Source organism: Podarcis muralis, chromosome 3, assembly GCF_964188315.1.
Source record: "Podarcis muralis chromosome 3, rPodMur119.hap1.1, whole genome shotgun sequence".
Taxonomy (NCBI): Eukaryota; Metazoa; Chordata; class Lepidosauria; order Squamata; family Lacertidae; genus Podarcis; species Podarcis muralis.
In genome coordinates this window covers 28,868,386-28,893,718 of record NC_135657.1, presented here as the reverse complement: position 1 = coordinate 28,893,718, position 25,333 = coordinate 28,868,386, and the positions used below count along the sequence as shown (strand labels likewise).

At 43.9% G+C, this 25,333-nt stretch overlaps 1 protein-coding gene across 1 annotated transcript in view; it reads right to left on the bottom strand.

Annotated features, from left to right (window-relative positions):
* Positions 1-896: 896 nt before the first annotated feature.
* Positions 897-25,333, bottom strand: part of TGFB2 (transforming growth factor beta 2) — an 84,494-nt gene continuing 60,057 nt past the window's right edge. The window contains exons 2-7 of the mRNA XM_028724620.2: positions 24,295-24,458; positions 9,432-9,564; positions 9,206-9,316; positions 7,212-7,386; positions 4,379-4,532; positions 897-2,288 (exon numbers count right to left, since the gene is read on the bottom strand). Of these exons, the coding sequence (XP_028580453.1) occupies positions 2,130-2,288; positions 4,379-4,532; positions 7,212-7,386; positions 9,206-9,316; positions 9,432-9,564; positions 24,295-24,458 (896 nt within the window). The 3' untranslated portion in view covers positions 897-2,129. The remainder of the gene's footprint in view (positions 2,289-4,378; positions 4,533-7,211; positions 7,387-9,205; positions 9,317-9,431; positions 9,565-24,294; positions 24,459-25,333) is intronic.

Below are 25,333 nucleotides of genomic sequence, written 5' to 3'. Positions count from 1 at the left end.
TATCCTTGCAACCACCCTGTGAGGTAGGCTAGGCTGAGAAAAGGCGACTAGCGCAAGGTCACCCAGTGGGTGCTCCAGCAGAGCCAAGATCCAAACCCCTGCGCCTGCTATATCAGAATGGGGGTGTAGCGTGTGACTTTCCTCTTTTCATTTTGACTGCGGCTGAACTGACTTCGATACCCCGTTATGGAATTAAACAGAACAGAAACTAACCAATCCCCCTAAGTGGAAGAAGTGAGGCTGCACGTGTTAAGTGGCCTTTCCCCTGCATATTGCTGATGCATATACATGGTCTCATGCAGACCCCCAGCACCACCGCAGCGCTAATCTGAAGTGGCTGGATGTGCCCTTTGACAAACTACGGGTGACTACAACTTGATCAGGCCAAGGAATGGCTTATTATACAAGCAGATCAATTATAAGTCCAGAAGTGCAGAAGTCTTTGCTTCTGTGTTGTCCCTGCCATCTGGGAAAAAACAGAATTGCCTTCTGCTCCAGCACCCAAACAGAGATTTTAAACTTCAGCATTTTGAAGCCTCCCATTTTCAAATGTATGACTAAGGGGTGGGTTTTTTTGCCTGCCTTTTGTTTGCTTTGTTTTTACTCTACCTTATTTTCTTCTTCCGAAACAGAATGAAATTGGAGTCAGGTAGCTTATATCGTCAGGATGAAAAACAACATACAAAGCTCATGTATAGCAAATATTACAAAACATGTATTTGTAGTGCAAGTTGGGGGGGGGGGGACACAAAAAAATCAGGGGCTTCACTCATACTGGCCAGCTAGAGGGAAACACACAATTCCAAGTGATCAACAAGAGCCCCTAAGTTAAAACTCTTCAGAGTTGACAGTATTAACAGAGTACAAAAATATGGTGAAAATTTACACGTTACACATAAAGTACTTAATTTTTTAATAGTTTACAATAGAGATCTACAGATATGTTTCCAATTAAGCTGGCTTCTTACTACCCACCTATTGTAATACTATAGGTACGGTTACATATACAAAACAAAAACAAAAACAAAAGAAAATCCCGCGCAAACACAAATAAAGCAGACCAACAATCCCAAAGCAATAGCTATACAGCAACGTATTAGGGTCTGAAGATTAGACCAGTACATGTTAAATATTTCACTGGTTTACTAAACTGACGGTTTAGTTCATTTACAGTCACTGGTGGTGGTATGTTTATATGTTTAAAAGAATCTTAATAGACTTGTCTTTGAGACTGAAACAAAAATGTCCTTTATTGATAAGGTTTTCAGTATAAAAACAAATGGTGCGAGGCTTTGCATAGGCTCTCAGCAAGAGAAACAACGGTGTATGTGGCTTTTTCTTTTTAAGGCAGACTTCCTGAAAAATAGCGAACTACTGTTTTAACTGAGCTAAACAAATCATGGTTTGCAGGAGTTTTTTTTTAAAAAAATCTCTTTTTTTGAGCTCAGGTTTCTAAGGAATGAAACCAGGTTTCTTGCAGTTTATTTGGTCTGCTCGTTTTTTGTTTGTTTTTTTGCTCCCTCGTTCCCCCCACCCCTCCCCCATGGTAATGACATGCCCCCTCATTTGATCATATAACACAAAAATAAATAATGCGCTGTTAATTCCTAAGAACTACAGGGAATGGGTAGAGCATCTATGGCGTAACACGCAGGTCAAGTAAGCCACGGAACAGATACAGCAACTCCACTGAATGGGATATTTTTCCTGTTTTTTTCCTTTCACATAAGAACTCTATCAAATTCTTCCAGTGTTTATTTTTTTAAAAGGTTTTTTTTTCATTTTCTTTTCTTTCTTGTTAGTATTTTTTTTTTTTTGCTTTTTTTTTTTTAAAAGAAAATTCCTTCTTGTCTATCTCACTAACCAAGTAGTTGAAATGTAGGATAAGGCCTTCACGGTTTTTGCTTCAGATGATGGTGTGTGGTGTTTTTTTTTGAAAACAAAACGCAAAACAATGAAACAAACTCTCAAACGATTTGGACTAGTACCGCTTTTTTTCCCTCCTTTGTTTTTTTTTTTAAATCACTGCTTGACCCTATGTGTTCTTTACATTTCTTCTTCTTCTTCTTATGTTTTGTTTTCTTCCTTTCTTTTCCAATGCACTTGCTGGTGCTGCTTCAGAATATCCCTTAGCTGCATTTGCAAGACTTTACGATCATGTTAGAAAGTTGTTCGATTTTGGGCGTTTTTCCAATGTAATACAAGATGGTGAGGGGCTCCAAATCTTGGGATACACAGCATGGAGATGCAGAGGCTTCTGGGTTGATAGTGTTATACAAGCTGAGAACCTGGAAAGAGAGGAAAGAGAGATGAAGGCATTTCCTCCAGATGCTCAGCAACACATTTCATAGGTTCCATGGATTTCAGCTTGGTTTTTACAAACGTGAAGAACTGGGACGCTGGATCAGACCAAAGGCTTATCAGCCCAGGATCCTGTTTCCATAGTGGACCGTAATTAATTGATTCACATTCATTCATAGTGGACAACCACTATGCTTCTGGGAAGACCACAGGCAAGACATGGGACCAACTGACCTCTCCTATAGCTGCCACCCAACAGCTTTTAATGTAATGATAATAATAATAATAATAATAATAATAATAATAATAATAATAATAATAATTTATTTATACCCCACCCATCTGGCTGGGTTTCCACAGCCACTCTGGACAGCTTCCAACAAAGTATTAAAATACAGTGGCCTGTTAAACATTAAAAGCTTCCCTAAACGGGGCTGCCGTCAGATGTCTTCTAAAAGTCTGGTAGTTGCTCTTCTCTTTGACATCTGGTGGGAGGGCATTCCACAGGGCGGGTGCCACTATCGAGAAGGTCCTCTGCCTGGTTCCCTGTAACTTGGCTTCTCTCAATGAGGGAACTGCCAGAAGGCCCTCGGCACTGGACCTCAGTGTCTGGGTAGAACGATGGGGGTAGAGACACTCCTTCAGGTATACTGGGCCAAGGCCATTTAGGGCTTTAAAGGTCAGCACCAACACTTTGAATTGTGCTTGGAAAAGAGTAGTATACTAAAAGCAGCATATAGCCACTGTGACGCGTAGCCACTGAGAGGTCTAACCTCCATTAACAGTGAATTCCACAATCATGTATACCGTCTTTCAGTTTAGAAAGGGGAGCAGTTCAGGGACAGAGTATGTGCTCTGCAGAAGGTGCCAGGTTCCATCACCCAGAGGTAAGGATCTGGCCATAAAAGTTCCCCACTCTGAGATAGATGGACCAATGGTCTGACTCTGGATGAGGCAGCGTCCTGTGAGGATTTTGATCTCTTGAAACCTGGGCTTACAGTGAATTAAGACTGTTTCCATTTAAAAAGGAGACTAGGATGGCACTGGAATAGGATGGAGAGAAAGGGTTGAGGTGGCACTGGGACAGAGCAGAGGAAAAATGGCAAGGGGGTTATAGCTGTAGAATTGGGGGCAGAGGGATTATAAAGGGCAGACCGAGAGCCACCCTTCCCAACCTTTCCTTAGCTCTTCAAATAAGCAGGCGCTGCCCCAAATCTTTCAAGCTTTCTCTCTGCAACCAAGAGACGCTGGCTTTTGTGTTAACGACGAAAGCCAGGATTTTCAGGATGCCAAAGTGTGTGCCAGACCCTAGATTCTGTGCTGGGTTTTCACAAGCCAGCACATGGAACACACCCAATCCTAATCACAGCCACCCAGGAGAATTCTTTTCCCTAGAACAGGCCTGCGCAACGTAGAAGTCCCATGTGTTGTGCAGGCCTGCCCTAGAATGACTTCCATGGGTGGAGTCAGTGCATTAAGGCCGTGTGGAAGATCAAAACCTGGCCTACAGAAGGGCCTAAACTGATTTTAGAACAGGACAGGCCCAGGAAACTGTTGCCGCTACTCCTCAGACATCTGCTTCAGCAGGGAGAAGGCACTGAGGTCGGAATGAAATCGCCCTGGCCCTGCTTGGGCACTGACTGTTTTAGGGCATGGATGGGGAACCGGTGGCCCTCCAGATGTTCCCAGACTCTAATTCCCATAATCCCTGGCCACGTGATGGGAGATGGAGGATATTGTGCCAGAGAGTGTGCTGTGCAACTGGACTTAAAAATACAAGGTGTTAAGGCAGACCTGTTTGAAATATGTTCAGTTGGTGTGCAGACTAGACATGTTGCACCAGTTATTTTTAAAAGACTTTGGCAGCGCCAAATTTTATTGTATTGGAAATGTATTGTGTCAATAATACACTAGTATAATGCACTAGCTGTCAGGGGTTTTTTGCAGGGGGAGGACAAAGAAAAACTTATTTTTGTTATCAAAAAGCCTGCTTTTCTGCACCCACCCCACCCAATATATTGTTAATATTCTATCAGGAAACAAATCTAACCCCCACCCCGCAAAGGAAGAGACTTACTCTACTATGCTGAGTATCTGAGCTCCATAAATAAGGACAAGCTCCTGCACAGAAATTTGCATGGTATCCTTTAGGTTCATGTATCCATTTCCATCCCAGATCTCTCTTGAAGTCAATATAAAATGGGCGCAGGCAGCAGTTGTCTTGCACGTTCCTGAAAATGCAATTGCAGACAAGCATATTATTAAAGTCACAGCCACCAAAACTGGGCTGGGGAGCAAGAAGCTGAGCTCAATGCAACTCTAAACAGAGATTCTTTGTAAGCCCTATGTAGTGTTCCATCAAACTTGGGTGGATACTTTCGTTGGGATTCCTGCATTGCAGGGGGTTAGATCACACGACCCTTGGGATCCCTTCCAACTTTACAATACTATGATTCTCAAAATGGATGCTTTTTTTTCTGAATTAGGGGTACACTTCATTTTTAGATCGAGAAACATTTACTTTCAAAATAGTAAGAAACATACAACGTAGCGCTCTCCAGATCTTGTTGGACCAAGCCTGTCCAGTGGTCAGGGATGATGGGAGATAGAGTCCAACAACATCTGAGGGTGCCATGTTTGCTATCCCTGCGGTAGCAGTAATAACCCCCTTGCATATTTTAAACACTTTTATTAGTATCTGTTAACAAATATTTTATATTGTCCAGTATAAGTCACTTCTAGGTCTTCTGTTGGGAAAGTGGTATATAAATTTTGTTAATGAAATAGATAAAAGCATGAGCAAAGGGAGCACGTTGGCCATCCCTGTAACTTCCAGTTGGCTACCTGTTCAGTAAATGTGAGAAAAGGCCCCCGCAGAACTCCTACATGAAACCAGAGAGCTGGGAGAGGACTCTGGACCAACCAGGATCCTCTCCTTGGTCAATGAGTTCTATATGCATATTTCAATATGCAAGTAGGGTCCTTTTCACATGGGCCAAATGTGTAGCCATGGCTGATGGAAGCATCACTGGCCCCTAGGGGATACAGCTAGCCTGTGGTGACTCCACGGCCTTCTCATGCCCACTTTTAATACATCTGAAACTTGCCCAATGGTGTTTCTGCATGAGTCATTCCTCTGGGTACATCTCCAACAACAGTTGATTCCAATCTATCTCGCTGCCAGGGATGTTGAGGCAATCTCATGGCAATTGAAACAGGAGCAGAAATGGCCAACGTCTGCTTATTTGTCTGGGCCAGTAATCAATCCAGCGATTAATTATTTGCATAATTAATTCCATAAAGTCCCACCACAGCAGGCAAAGAGATGACTTTACATCAGAAACTGAACTGCAGGAGAACAGAAACAGGGCTGTGTGCGATGAACATGGGTCGGAACGGAAATCAATGCCTTCTAAAATCCCTACTCTTTCCATCAGGGGTGAATGGATGATTCAAACAAACGCAATGCAGAAACGTGACAGCATTATTCATCTCCAATGGAGGCTGATCAGTGGGAAGCAAGACTAGAACAGCAAATCATTCAGCGATACAGTGGGAAGCCTGCTCTGCGGAGGGAATTACAGGAGACTTTCATTTTTTTTTATTCACTTAAGTTTTAGGGGCACACCAGGGGGTTCTCTCTTGGCATACTGCAGCGCCTTCCTGTGCACTATATTGAAAAAGAAAATCTCACAAACTCAGTGGGACTTTCTCCTAAGCAGGTGCGCATAGGATGTGGGCTAGCTTAGTTTGTTTCCCATGACACCAGAACTCAGGGAACGATGGTTTATTTAACTTATGGTTAGTGATGACACATCAGGTTCAAACTGTTGTCCCAGTTCCTGGGCTATAAGAGCAAACTAGGTGTAGAAGAGAGATAGAAATGTATATGCAAGCCCAAAGCTCATCACAGGTTATTCCATATTTCCAAAAATACTGTTTCCTGCTACAGTGGAACCTCAGTTTCCGAGTGTCTCAGAAGCTGAACAATTTGGAACCCGAACACTGAAAACCTGGAAGTAATTGTTTTCATTTTTGAACGTGCTTCGGAAGTCGTACAGCTTCCGCTACGTGTCTTTTGATTTTTTCAATGGATTTTACTGACCATCCATTGATCCTCGGTTTTCGAACGTTTCGGAAGTTGAACAATCTTCCGGAACGGATTACGTTCAAAGACTGAGGTTCCACTGTACATCTAAACTTGGCCACAATATGCATGGGTTTTTTGTTTTCTGCGGGGGGTGGGGTAGTGCAAAGTAAATGTGGTCCTTTCATTACAACTAAGGCCAGTAGGAGATAAAGGAATTTACTGGGAAGAAAATTCGAATTTTGTTACATTAAATCAGTTGTAAAGATACTATAAGAACTCAGGTGTTCAACTACTGCTCTTACTTCATACCTAGCAAGAGGCATTTTTAAAAAATAGAATCAGGGAATTATGGGGCTGTATTTATATTCTGCATTTATTTATATTTATTTGAATTATGGTGCTGGAGGAGACTCTTGAGAGTCCCATGGAAGAAGATCAAACCTCTCAATTCTTAAGGAAATCAGCCCTGAGTGCTCACTGGAAGGACAGATCGTGAAGCTGAGCTCCAATACTTTGGCCACCTCATGAGAAGAGAAGACTCCCTGGAAAAGACCCTGATGTTGGGAAAGATGGAGGGCACAAGGAGAAGGGGACGACAGAGGACGAGATGGTTGGATAGTGTTCTCGAAGCTACCAGCATGAGTTTGACCAAACTGAGGGAGGCAGTGGAAGACAGAAGTGCCTGGTGTGCTCTGGTCCATGGGGTCACGAAGAGTCGGACACGACTAAACAACAACAACAAATTTATATTCTATTAATGTTAACCTATTTCTACGCATGCAGGCAGACAGGCAGAGACAACGCCTCAATCCATAATTACCTAAAACAATAGGCAGCATCTAGAGCACGCTTCCTCCGCCGACTGGACTGTTGCGACTCAACTCTGTAGGAGGGCAATAACATTAGCAGAAGATGTGGGGTCTTCCCACTGTTTTTTTTCCTACTGGGCTTTAAAGATTTCTCACCACTGGGATATGTGTAGTAGTCATCAATACCTTTAAAAAATACATTTTGGTAATAAATATTGTGCTGCTCTTCTGGAACAAATTATATAAACCAACTTTTTACAAGAAACTCGAACCACAGAAAGAAAAAAATCAGAAGGCACTGGCATTGGGTGGGAGCATTTATTGCATGCTGATATGCATATGTAAATTTCATAGGAAGTTCTCATTATGTTGATTGCTGTGGCTCCTTTGAGACAACCTTCCAAACCTTTGTTCGGGAAGTTCTATAGCACTGCCTTCCTTCATCACACACCAACACTCATCTTTATTTTACTATAGTATGACATCTGGGTTGTAGAAACTATGGTTAGTGCTGAGCCCCGAACCATAATTGAAATGTGTTTGTAAACCTTGCTTTGTAGGTTAGCACTAATCATGATTTGGCATAGGATATCATGGCAAACTATGGTTAGAACAACCCAGAAACGGAAGTTGGAACTGGTGTACAACAGAAGATGGAGGCTGCGTTTCTAATCTGACAAGCTGTGGTTTGGAGAAGTATCCAAACTGAACATGTATTCTGCCCTCAATCAGATAAAATAAAATAAAATGCAATTTCAGCACATAACAATGCCAGGAGATGAACTATCATAAACTTCATCTGCATTCATGATTAGTCATTTAGTCAGTTGTAACACAATATATTAAAGTTTTTTTCTTTCACAGTTATTTCAGTACAACATGCATTTAGATATTTATTTAACTCAAATATTAACTCTACGCTTCTGATACACTCTACTAATCTAAGCTAAAAATGCTGTGCAGTCCAGTCCTAAGCATGCTTACTTAGAATCAAGTTCCACTGAGCACAATAGGACTTACACCCTAATATGTATGCTTAGGACTGCAGTCTAAGGCTGAAAACAAAAGTCTGACTCATTGATTTGTATGGGGTTAGATTGCACTAGAAGATAACAGGAAATAAATTTTGACAGAATACTGAAACCCACCCAGGTATCATCACTAAAGGAAAAACAACAACCCAATCTCTGTACACAAACACACACTCATCCTTCCAGATCCCGTTACTGTATTTGAGTAAATTAAATTAAATTAAATTACCGTAAAGTAAACTACAAGCAAAAGCAGCAAACTCGGGGGTGAGGGCTTGATATAAGATGGACAATGGAATGGGGACCCTTCATCTTCCTTCTCAGGCAATTTAAATTATCGCTGAATTTGATTCCTCTCAATTTTGTTGTAATTTTCTGTTAAATCAATTTATGGGTTCCTTTATTGTTGCAAGATGGATTTTTAATTCCAATGTATTCCGACCTAAAACACTCTTGTGGATTGCAGTTTTTTTTAAAAAAATCTATCCACAAATGTTTCCTTTGTTCTCATTTGCTAGTACTCAATAACCATGACCCACTTGCTCCCACTTGATTCAGTTGAGGAATCCACTTGGATTTGGGTGTGGAGCCAGTCAGGGATTTGCATCCCGCTTCTGGGGAATCCCAGTTATCATCCAAACAATATTTGGCTTCAATAAACTTTGGTGCCTGGCGTGCTCTGGTCCACGGGGTCACAAAGAGTCGGACACGACTAAACGACTAAACAACAACAAACTTTGGCGTTAACATGAGCATTCCCTCTTAGCTGCACTGGAGAAATGTGGTGAGTGACCAAGATCACTCTTTCTACAAACACACAACACACAACACACACAACACACACACACACACACACACACTAAGCACACAGAGCTCAATCTTTTCAATGAACTGGGTTTTTGTATTTTCCATGTACTGTAAAAACTCCTCTTACTTATCACATAACAATTTTAATTTTTATGGTTTGTCATTACCTGCAAATCTTGCCTCTAGCTCTTCACTTTTATTTGGGATGATATAATTATTTGAAGGCACGAATGTGCAACATGGACAGTGTAAACTTATCTTAAATCCAAGATTCCTGTCTGCAAAACACAAGGGGAGGAAGGGGAAATTGCCTTTAGATCCAGTGCAGACCTGAAACTATTTAGATTTAGCACAGGCAGGCTCTAAATGATCAAAGGCTTAGGATATGGTCACCTCGGTGGTGGAGCCACTCGTGTACTGCATCAGTTACGTCGAAAGATAGCCACTCGCCTTCAGCTCTGGTTTTAACTACCTTGCTATCAATGTAGCGCTGCATAGGTGATGTTAGATCTTTGGTTTTCAGAACCTGCAAACGAGAAAAGACAACATGCATTCTGTTGGCTATGGGCTTCCAAGATTGCACTGAGAAGAAAAACTAGCTCAAAACTAGTTCAAAAGAAGATGGCAATGGTACAGAAGATAATTGCAGCACTCAACAAGTTACAAACAATCACATACAGTAGATATAGATATAAATATATAGAACGAAATTGGATTCCAACATTGAGCCTGCAAATTTTGATGTTGCAACCAGACCTGGTGGCATCCTGCTTTTCATCTGGGCTGCTGCGTATGTTCCTGTGTTGCAAATGAATATGGCAGGATGGTTAGGGTTTTAAAGATCAGAGTAGCTTTAACTCATGGCTCCAAGATTCTTTGCTCATCCCAGAACTGTTTCCCTCCTGGCTTGATCTCTCTGCGCATTACAAAGAGGTAACAGAACTGAGATCCAGGCTTTCAAAGCCAGAAGTTGCTACAAACCACAGCAAAGTGGGTTAGAATTTCATCATTGCCGGGACACTGGAGGAAAATAAAAGCACATTTCAAACCCAGACTACATCCTCTTTTACTTGTGTTGACCTGCTTTACGTATTTCTGATATAACCCAGAGTGTGTTAGCTTTTCAAAAAAGCATATAAAATTCTCCATAGGATAACGTGATTCAAAAAGATCTTGGAAAATAAAAATGCTAGTCTTGCTTTCACTGATTTATTTACTAGCAGAATGTCCATCATTAAGACATGACCTGCTTAGCTTTAACAGTGTACCAGCATCTGTGCCCAGATACCATTTTCCACTGCCCAGAGCCAGATTTAGTGGCAGGTGCCCCAGGTGACTGCCAAGGTGCCAGGCTTGCAATGCACAGGGCTTGGGAAATGCCTTTCATGGGCTAGGTGCTCCCCTGTCCAGTGATCAGCTAAGGCAAATAGTACAAACAGTTTGAACCATGGTTCATTCATTCATTTACATACCATCTTTTTCTCCAAGGAACTCAAGGCATACATGGTTCCCCACCTTCTCATTTAATCCCTACAACAAGCCTGTGAGGTAGGCCAGGTTGCGAGGAAGTGACTAGCCCAAGGTCACCAAGTGGCGATCTAGACCCTAGTCTCCCAAACCTAGACAGCATCCTAAAAAGCAGACATCACCTTGCCAACAAAGGTTCATATAGGTAAAGCTATGGTTTTCCCAGTAGTGATGTATGGAAGTGAGAGCTGGACCATAAAGAAGGCTGATCGCCGAAGAATGGATGCTTTTGAATTATGGTGTTGGAGGAGACTCTTGAGAGTCCCATGGACTACAAGATCAAACCTCTCCATTCTGAAGGGAATCAGCCCTGAGTGCTCACTGGAAGGACAGATCGTGAAGCTGAGGCTCCAATACTTTGGCCACCTCATGAGAAGAGAAGACTCCCTGGAAAAGACCCTGATGTTGGGAAAGATGGAGGGCACAAGGAGAAGGGGACGACAGAGGACAAGATGGTTGGACAGAGTTCTCGAATCTACCAGCATGAGTTTGACCAAACTGTGGGAGGCAGTGGAAGACAGGAGTGCCTGGCGTGCTCTGGTCCATGGGGTCACAAAGAGTCGGACACGACTAAACGACTAAACAACAACAACTCCCAAACCGTAGCTAGCCATTACAGCACACTGATGGGAAAGAGACAAAGTGGGTCGGGGTCTCTAACTTTCTTTTTTAAAAAAAATTAACCACACTTTCGTGTGCTGTCCAAACCCTAATTTTAACCATGGCTTGTTAAAACAAGCCAATTTCAAACCACAGTTTGTTGGATTCAGGCAAAATGAAATCTAAAAAGGCAACAAGACCTTCCCACCTCCGGCACATGCCTGCATTGGAAGAGGAGGTGGGGAACAGAACACACCAACCCAAGGCCCACAGCTGCTCGCTCTTGTCAAGATAAACCATGGTTTGTTGTGACATCCCAACTTGCCCAGTGCTTTTGCTTGTAAAACTGGCAATCCTTACCTGCGCTGCCAGTGTCACATTGACATGTTTTAACTTGCAGGGAAAAGTACAACATCCATGCATGCAAATTTACCTGTCTTATGTGGCAAGGGAAGTATAATGAGCTACAACTGCAATACCAAAATAAGATACAGTGGTATCTCGGGTTACAGACGCTTCAGGTTACAGACTCCGCTAACCCAGAAATAGTACCTCGGGTTAAGAACTTTGCTTCAGGATGAGAACAGAAATTGCGCAGCGGCGGCGCGGCGGCAGCAGGAGGCCCCAATAGCTAAAGTGGTACCTCAGGTTAAGAACAGTTTCAGCTTAAGAACGGACCTCCAGAACGAATTAAGTTCTTAACCCAAGGTACCACTGTACTTTAAAGCTGAATAAAGGAAGGGCGACAAACTGGTGCTGCACCAAGTACCTATGTGGGCAAAGCTGGGTTAGATCAGTTCCATCTAGATCTCAGTAATACATGCCAAGTTGCCTCCTTCATCTACAATCAAAAGGTGGATGCGTGAGACTTCATTGTGAACCAATAGAAGACTAGCAGGCCATACAGCACAGCAGCCATTCCACAAGGTACCTGCCTAATGGGATGGCCTGTAGGCATCTGAGTCTCCCCACATAGTGTCCCCACCTTAGTGCCCCATCCCCCTACCCACAGCCGCCATTATGGGTACCACCACCCCTCCCTCTGTCTCACATCCAAAGTACAAAATGATGACCTCATGCAAACCTCCGAAACCTATTCTGTAGAAGAAGAAGAAGAAGAGGAGGAGGAGGAGGAGGAGTTTGGACTTGATATCCCGCCTTTCACTCCCCTTAAGGAATCTCAAAGCGGCTAACAATCTCCTTTCCCTTCCTCCCCCACATAAATCACTCTGTGAAGTGAGTGAGGCTGAGAGACTTCAGAGAAGTGTGACTAGCCCAAGGTGATGCTTACTTGGTTATATAACCGACTTCAGTGGTACTTCGGGTTACATACGGTTCAGGTTACAGACTCCGCTAACCCAGAAATAGTGCTTCAGGTTAAGAACTGTGCTTCAGGATAAGAACAGAAATCGTGCTCCGGCAGCGCGGCAGCAGCAGGAGGCTCCATTAGCTAAAATGGCGCTTCATGTTAAGAACAGTTTCAGGTTAAGAACGGACCTCTGGAACGAATTAAGTACTTAAGCCGAGGTACCACTGTATTTGTGAGCAGTGTATGATGAGAATACAGAGATCGACTGTACATTCTTTAAGGTCACCAACGTGAGCAAAAATGCGCCTCTGAACCCAGTGCCATCGATAAACAGACATGAATGCAACTTTAAACTACAAGTTGACTTCTAAGTTACATCGGCCACACCATAAACACATAAACAGATTTTATACGCACAGGGGTGGGGAAAACGTGTTCAATACAAAATTGGTAAGTTTAACTTGCTAGTATCTTCATCTACCATCTAAATTGCTAAAGGCTGGTCCATGCCACACCTGCGTTGTGGTGGTTGGAGCACTGGACTATGATGGGAGCAGATCCTGGTTCAGCTGCCCACTCAGCCCTGAAGCCCATTGGATAACCTTGGGCCAGTCTCTATCTCTCAGCCTAACCTGCCTCAGAAGGTTAGAATCATGGAAGTGTTGAGTTGGAAGGGACCATCTAGTGCTACCCCCATGCAATGCAGGAATGAACCATGACCCTGAGATCAAGAGTCTCATGCTCTACCACCCAAACTATCCCAGCTGTTGTGAAGATAAAGCGGGGGTGGGAGAGAACCATTTATGTTTCATGGAAGGAAGGGGGGAAACTTGAGTTTTCAGCTCTGGTGTCAACTAATCCTATGTGTTTGCTTCTCTCTTCTGGGAAAGTGACTCAGGTTGTCCATCACTTACTGCAAAGCCGCTCCAGCACATTTTGCACAGACGTCATTCAACAGGGGTTCAAGCAGGCCTTTTTAGGCAACCAGGCCTACCTGCCAAACCCTCCACGTCCTGCTCTTCTGTCGGCCAGCCTTGCGTAATGGTGTGCGATTGCAAAGGGGAATGGCATTGCAGCCACGGAAGCCAACAGGGGTCTTTCCCTTGGCTTCAACGAGGTTTGGATCTGGCAATAATTGAGAGCAGAATGTGGTCCTTATAAACTATTGTACGAGGTGCAGAGTTCTTGCCAAAATACAAAAGGTACATATGACTTGCCAAATGTTTTAAAGCCTATAGTTCTGTGATCCGCTTCCTGAGAAATTGCCAAGCACGTTCATCATGCAAGTTTGCAAATAAAGAGTACATGCTGCAGACACAGACCAAACCCAATTACGGCTTGGGTGGGTGTAGCAGCCACATTAGTTCACACAGTCACAACAGGGTTGCTTCCATCCTTTTAAAAACAGACATGTTTTTAAAAATTGAATGTTACTAGCCCTCATGACTGTGAGAAATGGTTTTCAATGTGTGCAGAGATCTGTTGACAAACTACAATGGGCTGGTGGGTTTCCTGTCCCCATCCACAGCTCGTTTCTTTCTTTGGGTGCCCCATCTTTTCACTGCCAGCTCTTAATGCTGGCTGTTATGAACAATACACCTCCTATCTGCAAGGGTAACACCGTGTATACAGAACTGCTCTGTGTCAGTCTTTTTCCTGGAGCGGACAGTCTGATCAAAGAGCCACATTTGCCAACAACATCCCATTTTCATTGCCGGCTACAACACTACACTGTCTAATTTTAGCCTACGTTGGAAATGATTACTCTCAATATTGCCAGAGAGTTTCTTTAAGGAGCAGGTATATGGAAAGTGTGGAGAGCAATAAAGAATGAGGACGGTTAGCAACTGCAAGGCTGTATCCTTACATATGACAACTACCTGTGTAGCAGGAAATGTAGGAAGTGGTACTTCAACAACCATAGCAGAACAGTAACACAATCATATGGGCTGCTCATACATTACCAGGCCAAGGTCAAATCTTGGGTCCAGGACATCATAAGGCCTGTTTGGTGCCTTATATCCCTGCCTGATCACTGAGATATTCAGGGGAGTCACTGTTGGTAGTCTCTCATGGGTCAGACGTACAGCTCGCATCCACCAGAAACTGCGTATTCAGATTTGTGGGCCTAATTCTCTGAGATCACACAGGTCTGTAGGTCAGTGCTTTCCAAACTTTTCAAGCTGGTGACACTTTTTGGACAGGCATCATTTTGCAACACAGTAATTCAGTTTTGCAACATTTCATGACACAGTAATTCAGTTTTACTAGCAAACCGGAAGTGAAACGAACCCTTTCCAGCCCCAGGAGGAGTGCGGGGAGCGTTTGTGCGACATACCTACACACTGCAGCTGACATACTAACGTGTCGCGCAACACACAGTTTGAAAAGCTCTACCGTAGGTGCTAGTTCCTGGGGGCGGAGGCACTTTGGGCCCCACATTGTTCAGAGGGCTTTTGGTTCCACCTCCTGCCTCCATACGTGATATCAGGACCCCCCCCCCCCCGTCATCCTGAGAAGCTGGTGCCTCTAGACAGGTCCCCTTCCTTTTGAACACCAGGTGTCTGATGAAGACTTTTAAAGATTTCAACAGGCATTTGAAGTAAGCTTTTCTGGTTTAACAGTACATTTTAACATATTTTATCATTTGCATCTTTTTTGTATCTTCATTGTACACCGTTTAGAAACAGTAGAACCTCGACTTACCACCGCCCCTACTCACGAACAATTCGACTCGTGACCGCAGCAAACCTGGAAGTAAATACTGGGTTTGCCGCGATTCGCACACGTGCAGAAGCAGCTTCTGCCATCTGCACATGCTCAGAAGTGGCTGCCACCGTCTGCACACGGGCAGAACGGCGCTTCTACCAGCGACCCGGATCGACTCACAAACGGACCTCCGGAATGGATTCTGTACATGAGTAGAGGTTCCACTGTACTGTATAAATTTGCTGAAACTGATCAAATAAATACCACATGACATCAGTGTTCTTCCATGTGGACTAGGTTATTTCTCACTAACCTCCATAATCTGGTACCACCAACAAGTGGAGATCCATGCAAAACATTTTCCGTAATCATGTCGCAGGATAATCTCATGGTAATGGAATGAGTTATCGATTGTGGGAATACATTGCAAAGAAGTCACTAATCATCTGGCTTCAGAGTAGGCAATATTATGCCCTCCAGATGTTGTTGCTGGACCCCAACTCCCATCAGCCTTTGCCAGCATGGCCCATGGTCAGGGATGATGGGAGATGTAGTTCAGTAACATCTGGAGGCCACCACATTGGTTGGCTGCTACCTCTGATCTAGCTAGCGGAGCAAAATAACGTCTACAAAGCTGGGAAGGCTTCCCAACAACTCGCCCTTGTTTCTGTCTTCTTCACTTTACAGTTCAGCACAAAGCGGTCTCAGTACCGTCAAGCAAAAAACAGACAAACAGAGTTTCTCCCCAGGAAAATGCCGAAATGCTCGGTGCAATTTCCTGAAGTTGAGGGAGATGTCGAGATTGTCAGGAACGAAGATGTCATGCAAAGCAAAACAAATAAACCTCGGCAAAAAAAAGGCACAAGCATTTAGCTGTAGCTCGCCTGAGGCGTGGTAGGTTTTATTAAAACATCAAGCCATAGAAGGCAAAGCCACTAAACCAGAGCAAGCCCTCTTTTTTGTTTTGTTTGACACACCTCTTCCAATATTTGGAGGTCACCATTCAGTGCCATCGCATCCCAACATGAGAATTAATAAATAAACTAGGGTGATAATTTGATGCTAGATTTTATGCCCAATATAAAGCCTGGTGTGGAATGGCTCTTGCACAATCCTGTCTTGGCTTTCCTCTAAGTCACATACATTTGCTGCAGGAAGGCTGAATGAAGCCAAGAGACAGAGCTTAGTCATCAGCATTTTGGTGACAAACAAGTGAGGCTACACAAGAGGAATCCTGTGGACAGCTGCAAAGTCTCACAGCTGCATTAACACCAATATCTTAAGGAGCAATAGTAGCAAACACTTAAGATGATCAATGGGTGCAACCAGCAATCTTGATTTCTAGACCGATGTCAGTAAACAAGGCCCCTGTATAGCCTGTCTAATTTCAGCTGGTAACTTATTCCAGAGGGCTTATTCTTCAGCAGCCTGCGTCATCTCTGCCTCTTGGCTGCCCTCCTCTCCAGCCTGCACTTCTGCCTCTGATTCTGGATTGCCCTCTGCCACAGCCTCTTCCTGCTCACTAAACCCTGTTACTTCTTCAGATTCTGACCACTCATCGTCGACCCATCACTGATCCCCTGGCTCTGAGCCTTCTTCTTTGTTGGTTCCCCAGCTGGTGCCCCCCACCAGTGGGTGGCGCAGTGGTCTAAACCACTGAGTCTCTTGGGCTTGTTGATCGGAAGGTTGGCGGTTCAAATCCCCACAACAGGGTGAGCTCCTATTGCTCTGTCCCAGCTCCTACCAACCTAGCAGTTCGAAAGCACACCAGTGCAAGTAGATAAACAGGTATCACTGCGGCAGGAAGGTAAATGGCGTTTCCGTGCACTCTGGTTTCCATCACGGTGTCCCACTGCAGGTTAGTCATGCTGGCCACATGACCAGGAAAGCTGTCTGTGTACAAACGCCGGCTCCCTCAGCCTGAAAGCCAAGATGAGTGTCGCAACCCCATAGTCGCCTTTGACTGGACTCACCACTCCTCTGCATCCAGCCAGTCCATTCCCTGCTGGTGCAGGGGAGAATTCAAAAAAAAGATGGCCCCCACCCACTTCCAGCATGAAGTGGTACAGTCCATTCTACAACACCCCCCCCCCAAACTATTCCACCTTATTCTGCTCTTTGTGGAGCCCATCATGCAATCATGATGAGCAATCTCTTCCCGTCTTTATTTCAGCAGGATCTGAAGGAATCGTACTGGTGATCCGAAACCCACACCAGTGTAACTGAGAGCAGAAAAATGCCTTAAACCTTTTGCCTCCTCAAGTCCTTCCTTGTAATATAATGTCCCCCCTGGGGTCCGAGCTGCCGCTAGAAGCCCAGTGCAGCTCAATGCGTCCCCCTCTCCTCCTCCTTCCCTGTATCATTGCATTCCTCCCATCCAGCAGCCTATCAGGTACCTAAGCAGGCTAAAGCCTCAGATAACAGTAGTAATAAAACCCAGAATTTCAGCTCCATTCCTCATGATGCTTTATGATGTGTTACCAAAACATGGCACTGTTTCCATAGGAAGTCATTTGAACACGTTATTGTTTTATAGTCTGTAGCTAATAAACTGCCATAAAAACAATCTCGCTGCAACCACTCCAAACAACGGATAGGATTTGTGCCCCGCTCTGCTTCCTCCCTCCACCCCACCCCCCTACTGCTTGTCCTACTCTGCCAGGGGTGCCTTTTCAGGATGCCTATTCATAAAAAGAAAAAGGAAAATGGGAGCAGCGGTTTATTTCTAAATACAGAAGCACCTTAATAAAATAAAGATGTGGTGAAGGCTACCAAAGGGGCCGCCAAGTCGACGGGTTCAAAGACATTCCCACAACATTCAAATTTTTATCTGATCAAATTCCAATAAATCCCGCATTTGGCATCAATCTTTCAAAACATAGCAAGAGACACTGGTGGATGCTTGAGCTTGTTTGTTTAATCATTTTATTTCCCTCCCCCTTCCCCCTTTTAAAGGACTTTTATCCGTCTTATATTACCTAAAGTCTTGGTCTTTTGTTAGAACTTATGTTGAGGACAGTCTCTTATGTTGTTGTTGTTTAGTCGTGTCTGACTCTTCGTGACCCCATGGACCAGAGCATGCCAGGCACTCCTGTCTTCCACTGCCTCCAGCAGTTTGGTCAAACATGAGTTCGTAACTTCGAGAACACTGTCTAACCATCTCATCCTCTGTTGTCCCCTTCTCCTTGTGCCCTCCATCTTTCCCAGCATCAGGGTCTTTTCCAGGGAGTCTTCTCTTCTCATGAGGTGGCCAAAGTATTGGAGCCTCAACTTCACGATCTGTCCTTCCAGTGAGCACTCAGGGCTGATTTCCTTAAGAATGGATCGGTTTGATCTTCTTGCAGTCCATGGGACTCTCAAGAGTCTCCTCCAGCACCATAATTCAAAAGCATCAATTCTTTGGCGATCAGCCTTCTTTATGGTCCAGCTCTCACTTCCATACAACACTACTGGGAAAACCATAGCTTCAACTATATGGTAAGCTCCCATTAATGGGAAGAGACAAACCCAGGAAGGCTCTTTAATACGTTTCAGTTTTCACAGGACTCTTTACTATTATGAGGGACAGGGGAATTCTGTGCACCCTGCCTGGATGGAGCAAGCTTGTTTTTTCCTGCTCCAGAGGATAGGACTCGAACCAATGGCTTCACGTTACAAGAAAGAACTAAACATCCAGAATAACTTTCCGGCAGTAAGAGCTGTTCAACAGTGGAATGGACCTCTTCGGGTGGTCGTGGACTCTCCTTCACTGGAGGTTTTTAAACAGAGGTTGGGTGGCCACCTATCTGTCTTGGATGCTTTAGGTGATTCCTGCATCAAGGAGGCTGGACTAGATGACCCTTGGGTCCCTTCTATGATTCCTTAACAACAATGCTGTGTAGCTCTGAGGCTAGAATGGCATATTGGGACTGAAATATGGCTGCCAACAAAACACTCTCCTGCTAAATCTGCTTCATTGGCTGATGACTATGAAACACACTGGCGATGACGTCATAGCATTGCATGATGATGTCATGGCAGGCATGTTTCTTGAGACACGTTCTCCTATATCATCCATCCCGGGCCCTTGTCTCACTGCTAACCCCACTGGGTTGTGCCATGTGCAACAGCTTCCTCTGTTGTGGGTCCCTACCTATGGAACACCCTACTGCCAAAAGAGCAGACTACAGACCCTGATGGACTGCCACCATCAAGGGAAAACATTCCTATTCTACCAGGCATAAACCAGCGAGGCTGCTTTTTGTTTTCAGTAATTTTAGGATGCTCTGGGGGTGTTTCTTTTTATTAGTTTTAAGGGGTGTGCATAATAAAATTGCAAATAATACACATCTAAAATCCACAAAAATTATTAGAAAACCAAATATGCATAAAATCATCATCATTAAAACAATTAACATTAAAACAAAAATAAAATTGGTAAAATGTTAAGAATGAATACAGGTAACTAATTCATATGCCTGGATAGGCTTAAAAAGGGTTTCAGGTGCTGACACAGTCTAAAGACTGATTCCTTGAAAATGTGGAATGAACATTATTTGGCACTTGTAAAAGGGCAAGTTCTGCAGGCTGAAATTGGTTGAGAAGGCACGTCTTTATATACCAATAGTAAAACACTCAACTTGGCCCTGTAACAAAAGAGCAGCCTGTGCAGATCTTTGAACAAAGGTGTAATATGCTGACAGAATCTTATTCCTGTCAGCAATTGGGCTGCAGCATTCAGAATAACTGCAATTTTAATGATAGTTTTAACTGGTGTGTGTGTGTGTGTGTGTGTGTGTGTGTGTGTGTGTGTGTGTGTATAATGATGTTTATTTTATGATATTCTGGAAACTGCCCTGAGATCATTATAAAAGTGATGAAGGGTGGTCTACAACTCTAGATAAGGAATAAATAATATAAATTACTAAACATTACTGGAGGGAAAATGAGGCCTAACCACTGTTTTTGGTGATTGTCATAACATCTCGTTGCAGCCTGATGATGTATGTACAGTAGTCAATGGGACTGTACACAAACGGCCCCCATTTGAAAGGACTAGTATTCACACATCCGCATTCTAGGATTACTTTCCATCCATGGAATTGCCGCTTCTCCAGCCTCAAATAAATGTGGAAGTGGTAAAATAAATCATCTGAGCACATTTATCACAGGCCGAGATGGCAACTGCAAGTGGCTTTTTGCAGACAGTAAACCAGTATTAGAGTCCATGAATAAACCATGAGATGATCTCTTTCTTGATCACTTCCATATTCAGTTCAGGCTATGGTCGTATTGACTGAAACGTTTACTAATTGTTAACACTTGTCATTACTGCGAGTCACTCAACACTTTGTTGGAAAAGTGGAATGCAAATTTTAAATCAAGTTTTATTATATCAAACTAAAAAGTCACTGACTCTTTCACACACACCAGGGGCTGTGCCCCTGGTTTCTTTGCTTGCCAACCCTGCCAATCCAGACAAACCCCCTAACTCCCCAAAGCCACCCCCCAGCTTACCAAAGTCACCCCCTGTCCTCACCCCTCCCCAAAGCCAGGATAACCCAATATGTTTTCGTGTCTGAAACAAAAAAATATAAATGGTATCTCATATGGTGGTGAATTATCACAACACAGAATATAATCAACAATCTATAGTCTGAAGCCTGGCAGCCATGTGGTAAAGGAAACAGAAAACACAAGCAGAAAACAGGGTTCGAAACAAAGGGCTTAAATTATATGAATTGGCTCAGGGGTGGTGGTGTTATTATCTGATTGAAGATGTAAGAATATAAGGCAGGCTCCTAATTTCAATTAATCATTTCACAGACATCGTTTGAGGGAAATGGCTAAACACAAAACGCATGAAAAATCACAGTGAAGTTAAGCTGAAAATGCCATGTCCCTGTTGCTGGTTTTGGGGGGGGCTAAAAAAAAAAGGTAAAGGACCCCTGACAGTTAAGTCCAGTTGCAAACGACTCTGGGGTTGCAGCGCTCATCTCACTTTACAGGCTGAGGGAGCCAGTGTTTGTCTGCAGACAGTTTTTCCAGGTAATGTGGCCAGCATGACTAAGCCACTTCTGGAACACTGAAACCAGAGCAGCGCATGGAAACGCCTTTTACCTTCCTGCCGGAGCAGTTCCTATTTATCTACTTGCACTTTTGGGTGTGCTTTTGAATTGCTAGGTTGGCAGGAGCTGGGACCGAGCAATGGGAGCTCACCCTGTCGCGGGGATTTGAACTGCCAACCTTCTGATCAGCAAGCCCAAGAGGCTCAGTGGTTTAGACCACAGCACCATCCGCGTCTCAAATCTCAGCACCCTGATTTAACTGAATTGCATATGAAGCTGCAAGTTCACTGTATATGAAGTGCCACAGACATCGCTAAGAGAGGAGGGGTAACTCCATCAAACTCCCATGAGGGAGGACTCTAAATACCATCACAGTAGCTGTCTGAGGCAAGAAATGTATGGCAGGAACTGCCCTCCTGGCCTGGACACTGTCACCGACTCTGCCCCTGGATCTGAAGAGGGGGACAGGAAGAGTGCATCCAGGGGGCGGGGGGACTGTGGTTTATCAAGGAAAAGACAACCACTGACACTGGCAAGGAGCTGCTACTTTAGATGGCCGAAATCTGCTTGAATAGAACTATATAACTGTGTTGAAAGCACTTGTTGTGGAGCTTGCTTTTTCCTCCTCCCACCCACTCCTTTTTCCTTATGTGCCATGTCTTTTTAGATTGTGAGCCTGAGAGGGCAGGGATTAATTTAGTACTGATTTTTGTAAGCTGCTCTAAGAGTCTTTCTTATTTTTATTTTTGCTAAAGGGTGGGGTATAAACATGTTAAACAAACAAATAAGTGAGCCAATGCTTCTTTTTTTAAAGTCAGTTAAGTGACGGAATGGTTAGAAACAAAAATAAAACAAACTCCCAGGAATGTATAGCAGCATCAATAATCAAAGACGACAAAATGGGGTCAGACGGGTTGAGGATGAGATAAAGACTCCACCCAGCTTTCGGCTCTGATTTTTAACAAACTAAGGCTGCAGTCCTGAGCACATGTCCTTGGGAATAAGAACTGGACTGGCTTCTGAGTAAATGTTTATAAGACACAGCTGTAAAGCTGGGATCCCATCCTTGCTTAACTGTAGAAATCAGTGGGGCATAGTTCTGAGTATGTATGACATTATTTATATGTATTTATATTATTATACTTAGGGACGTGGGTGGCGCTGTGGGTTAAACCACAGAGCCTAGGACTTGCCGATCAGAAGGTCGGCGGTTCGAATCCCCGTGGCGGGGTGAGCTCCCCTTGCTTGGTCCCAGCTCCTGCCAACCTAGCAGTTCGAAAGCACGTCAAAGTGCAAGTAGATAAATAGGTACCGCTCTGGCGGGAAGGTAAACGGCGTTTCCGTGCGCTGCTCTGGTTCGCCAGAAGCAGCTTAGTCATGCTGGCCACACAACCCGGAAGCTGTATGCCGGCTCCCTTGGCCAGTACAGTGAGAAGAGCGCCGCAACCCCAGAGTCGGCCACGACTGGGCCTAATGGTCAGGGGTCCCTTTACCTTTTTATATTATTATACATGGATGCAGCCCTCATTAATACTATGTTTGATATTAGTTCAGAATTCTTATGAAGTGCTCACCCTAAACCTCACTGTTCAGGGGTGCTGTGCTATCACCATGCCAACAGGAGCAAGACACAAGTGAAGAAAGAAGCATTATTCAAGCAGAGGAATATAGGAGCTGCCCTATACTATTATTGGTATATCTAGCTCAGCATTGTCTACGTTGGGTGTCAGCACCCCTCCAGGGTTTGGGGAAGGGTTCTCTTCCAGCCATACTTGGAGGTGCTGGGGTTTGAACCTGGGGCCTTCTGCATGCATTGGGTTGACAAGACGCCACCATTTCTCTGTTAAGTGCAATAATATAGTGCAGTGTTCCTTAATAAAATACCCAGTGCAAAATACTCACACAGCTACTTAGTTTCAGCCCACCTAATATAGTGGTACCTCGGGTTACAGACGCTTCAGGTTACAGACACTTCAGGTTACAGACGCCGTTAACCCAGAAATAATACCTCAGGTTAAGAACGTTGCTTCAGTATGAGAACAGAAAGCGTGCGGCGGCTGCGGGAGGCCCCATTAGCTAAAGTGGTGCTTCAGGTTAAAAACAGTTTCAGGTTAAGAACGAACCTCCAGAATGAGTTACCGTATTTTTCGCCCCATAGGGCGCACCGGCCCATAGGGCGCACCTAGTTTTTTGGGGGGGAAATAAAGGGGGGAAATTTATTTTTTCCCCAGATCGGGGAACAGCGGGATGGCGGCGCTGCACCTCCCCACTGCCCCCCGAGCTTGTGGGGCTGCCCGATATCTGCACGAAGCCCGGGCTTCGGGATGCAGGCTGCTATCCGCAAGCCTTGGGAGCCCGACGGGAACTCCCGCGGAGCTCCCAAGGCTTGCGGATAGCTTCCTGAAGTCTGCATTCGCCCCATAGGACGCACACACACTTCCCCTTCATTTTTGGAGGGGAAAAGGTGCATCCTATAGGGCGAAAAATACGGTAAGTTCTTAAGCTGAGGTACCACTTTTTTAATTCTACTGTAAAAGCGTCTTAAGGAGAAACCTTCTTTTCCAGCTCCCAAGAACATAAGACAATCCCTTATGAATCAACCCAAAGACCCATCTAGCCCAGCAAGAGGGAGACCATGAGCTCCAATCAAAATAATTCAACAGACCATGGTTGTTTTCACACCTGAGGCTTAAACTATGGTTTCTAAAGTAAGTGTGAAACTGAATTGGCTGGGATACATGTTCAAGTTGTTCTTCCCATTTCTCTCATATCTGACAGAAAACGTGCAAGAGATTCTTGAATATGTTAATACACATACTACAAACTTAGATCTGCTTTATACTATTTATAGTGGTCTGGCATCTCCCAAAGGATCCTGGGAATTGTAGTTTGGTGAGGTAGTGAGAATTCTGTTGCAGATCCCCAGACCTGCCTCACATGAACTACATTTCTCACAGTTCCCTGTTAAGAGAGAGCGTACATTAAAATCAGCCGAACTCTACATTGCACAGAAAGGGTCACACAGGTAACAGTCATGAGACAGCAATGATCACCACAGTTTTACCTGATACAGTTCTATCCGTTGTTCCGAGACACGAGCCTTTGGATTCTGCAATCGAAAGACTCTAAATTCTGCCTTCACCAGGTTGGAAGCGTTTTTTTCCATCGCCGAGACATCAAATCTCACTCGTCTAAAATAGGGGATGGGGTGGTTTGTTGAGATGAGATCTGCAAGAAGTTAGTGTAATGGTTTAAAATTATGAATATATTGTTCTTTTACAGGCCACAGCACAAGGCAGACTCAAGAAACAGCGACGGAAATGTCTGCTGGATGATTCAGCTTCCAGCAGCCAATTTCGATATCATTAACAATTTAACCAGATAAACAAACACATGTGTTTGATTATAGAAACAGCAGATTAATAGAGATCAGCAAGCCATTTCCAACTCTCTTTCGGGGCATGCATTTAACCCTGTTCTTTGAAAGCAACGTGGAAAATCCTGGATGATTATAAATTGGAACAAACTCATGACAGCTGATGTTTCACAAATGACTCCAGACTTGCATACGCTTAATAGCAACTGCCAAGAAAATAGAATTTAATGACAAGCAGTTTGCTGTGGGTAGCTTTATGAAAGAAAGAAAGAAAAGTCTGGAGGAAAAAAATATCTAAACTCTTGACAATATGTTTTGTCTTTTAAATATTTCGACTGAATCTCAAAGAAGAGGAAAGGAAACAGACAATTGTATAACAAATCTAAGACTTTACACAAAGCAATAAAGTCCCTCTCCTCTAAAGAAGGGGGGATAACCAGTTGTATTTCATCATGAAACCGAAAAAATCATTTCTGCACGTTGATGGGCATCAGAGCAATAATGTAGATTCCTTCTTTTAACAATTTGTGTAGCTATACTTAAATATTAATTGCTGGTTTAAAATGTTAAGTGTTTTAATGTTCAAGTGAGCCTCACTTTAGATTAAGAGCCATTGTCATATTAGATGGTAGTGAGCCATATTGTCTCCATGGCAATTTCTAAAACAGGAAGTGTTCTTTGAGGAGAGGTGATCAGGATTGCAGAAGTGGCAACGGAGGGAAGATTT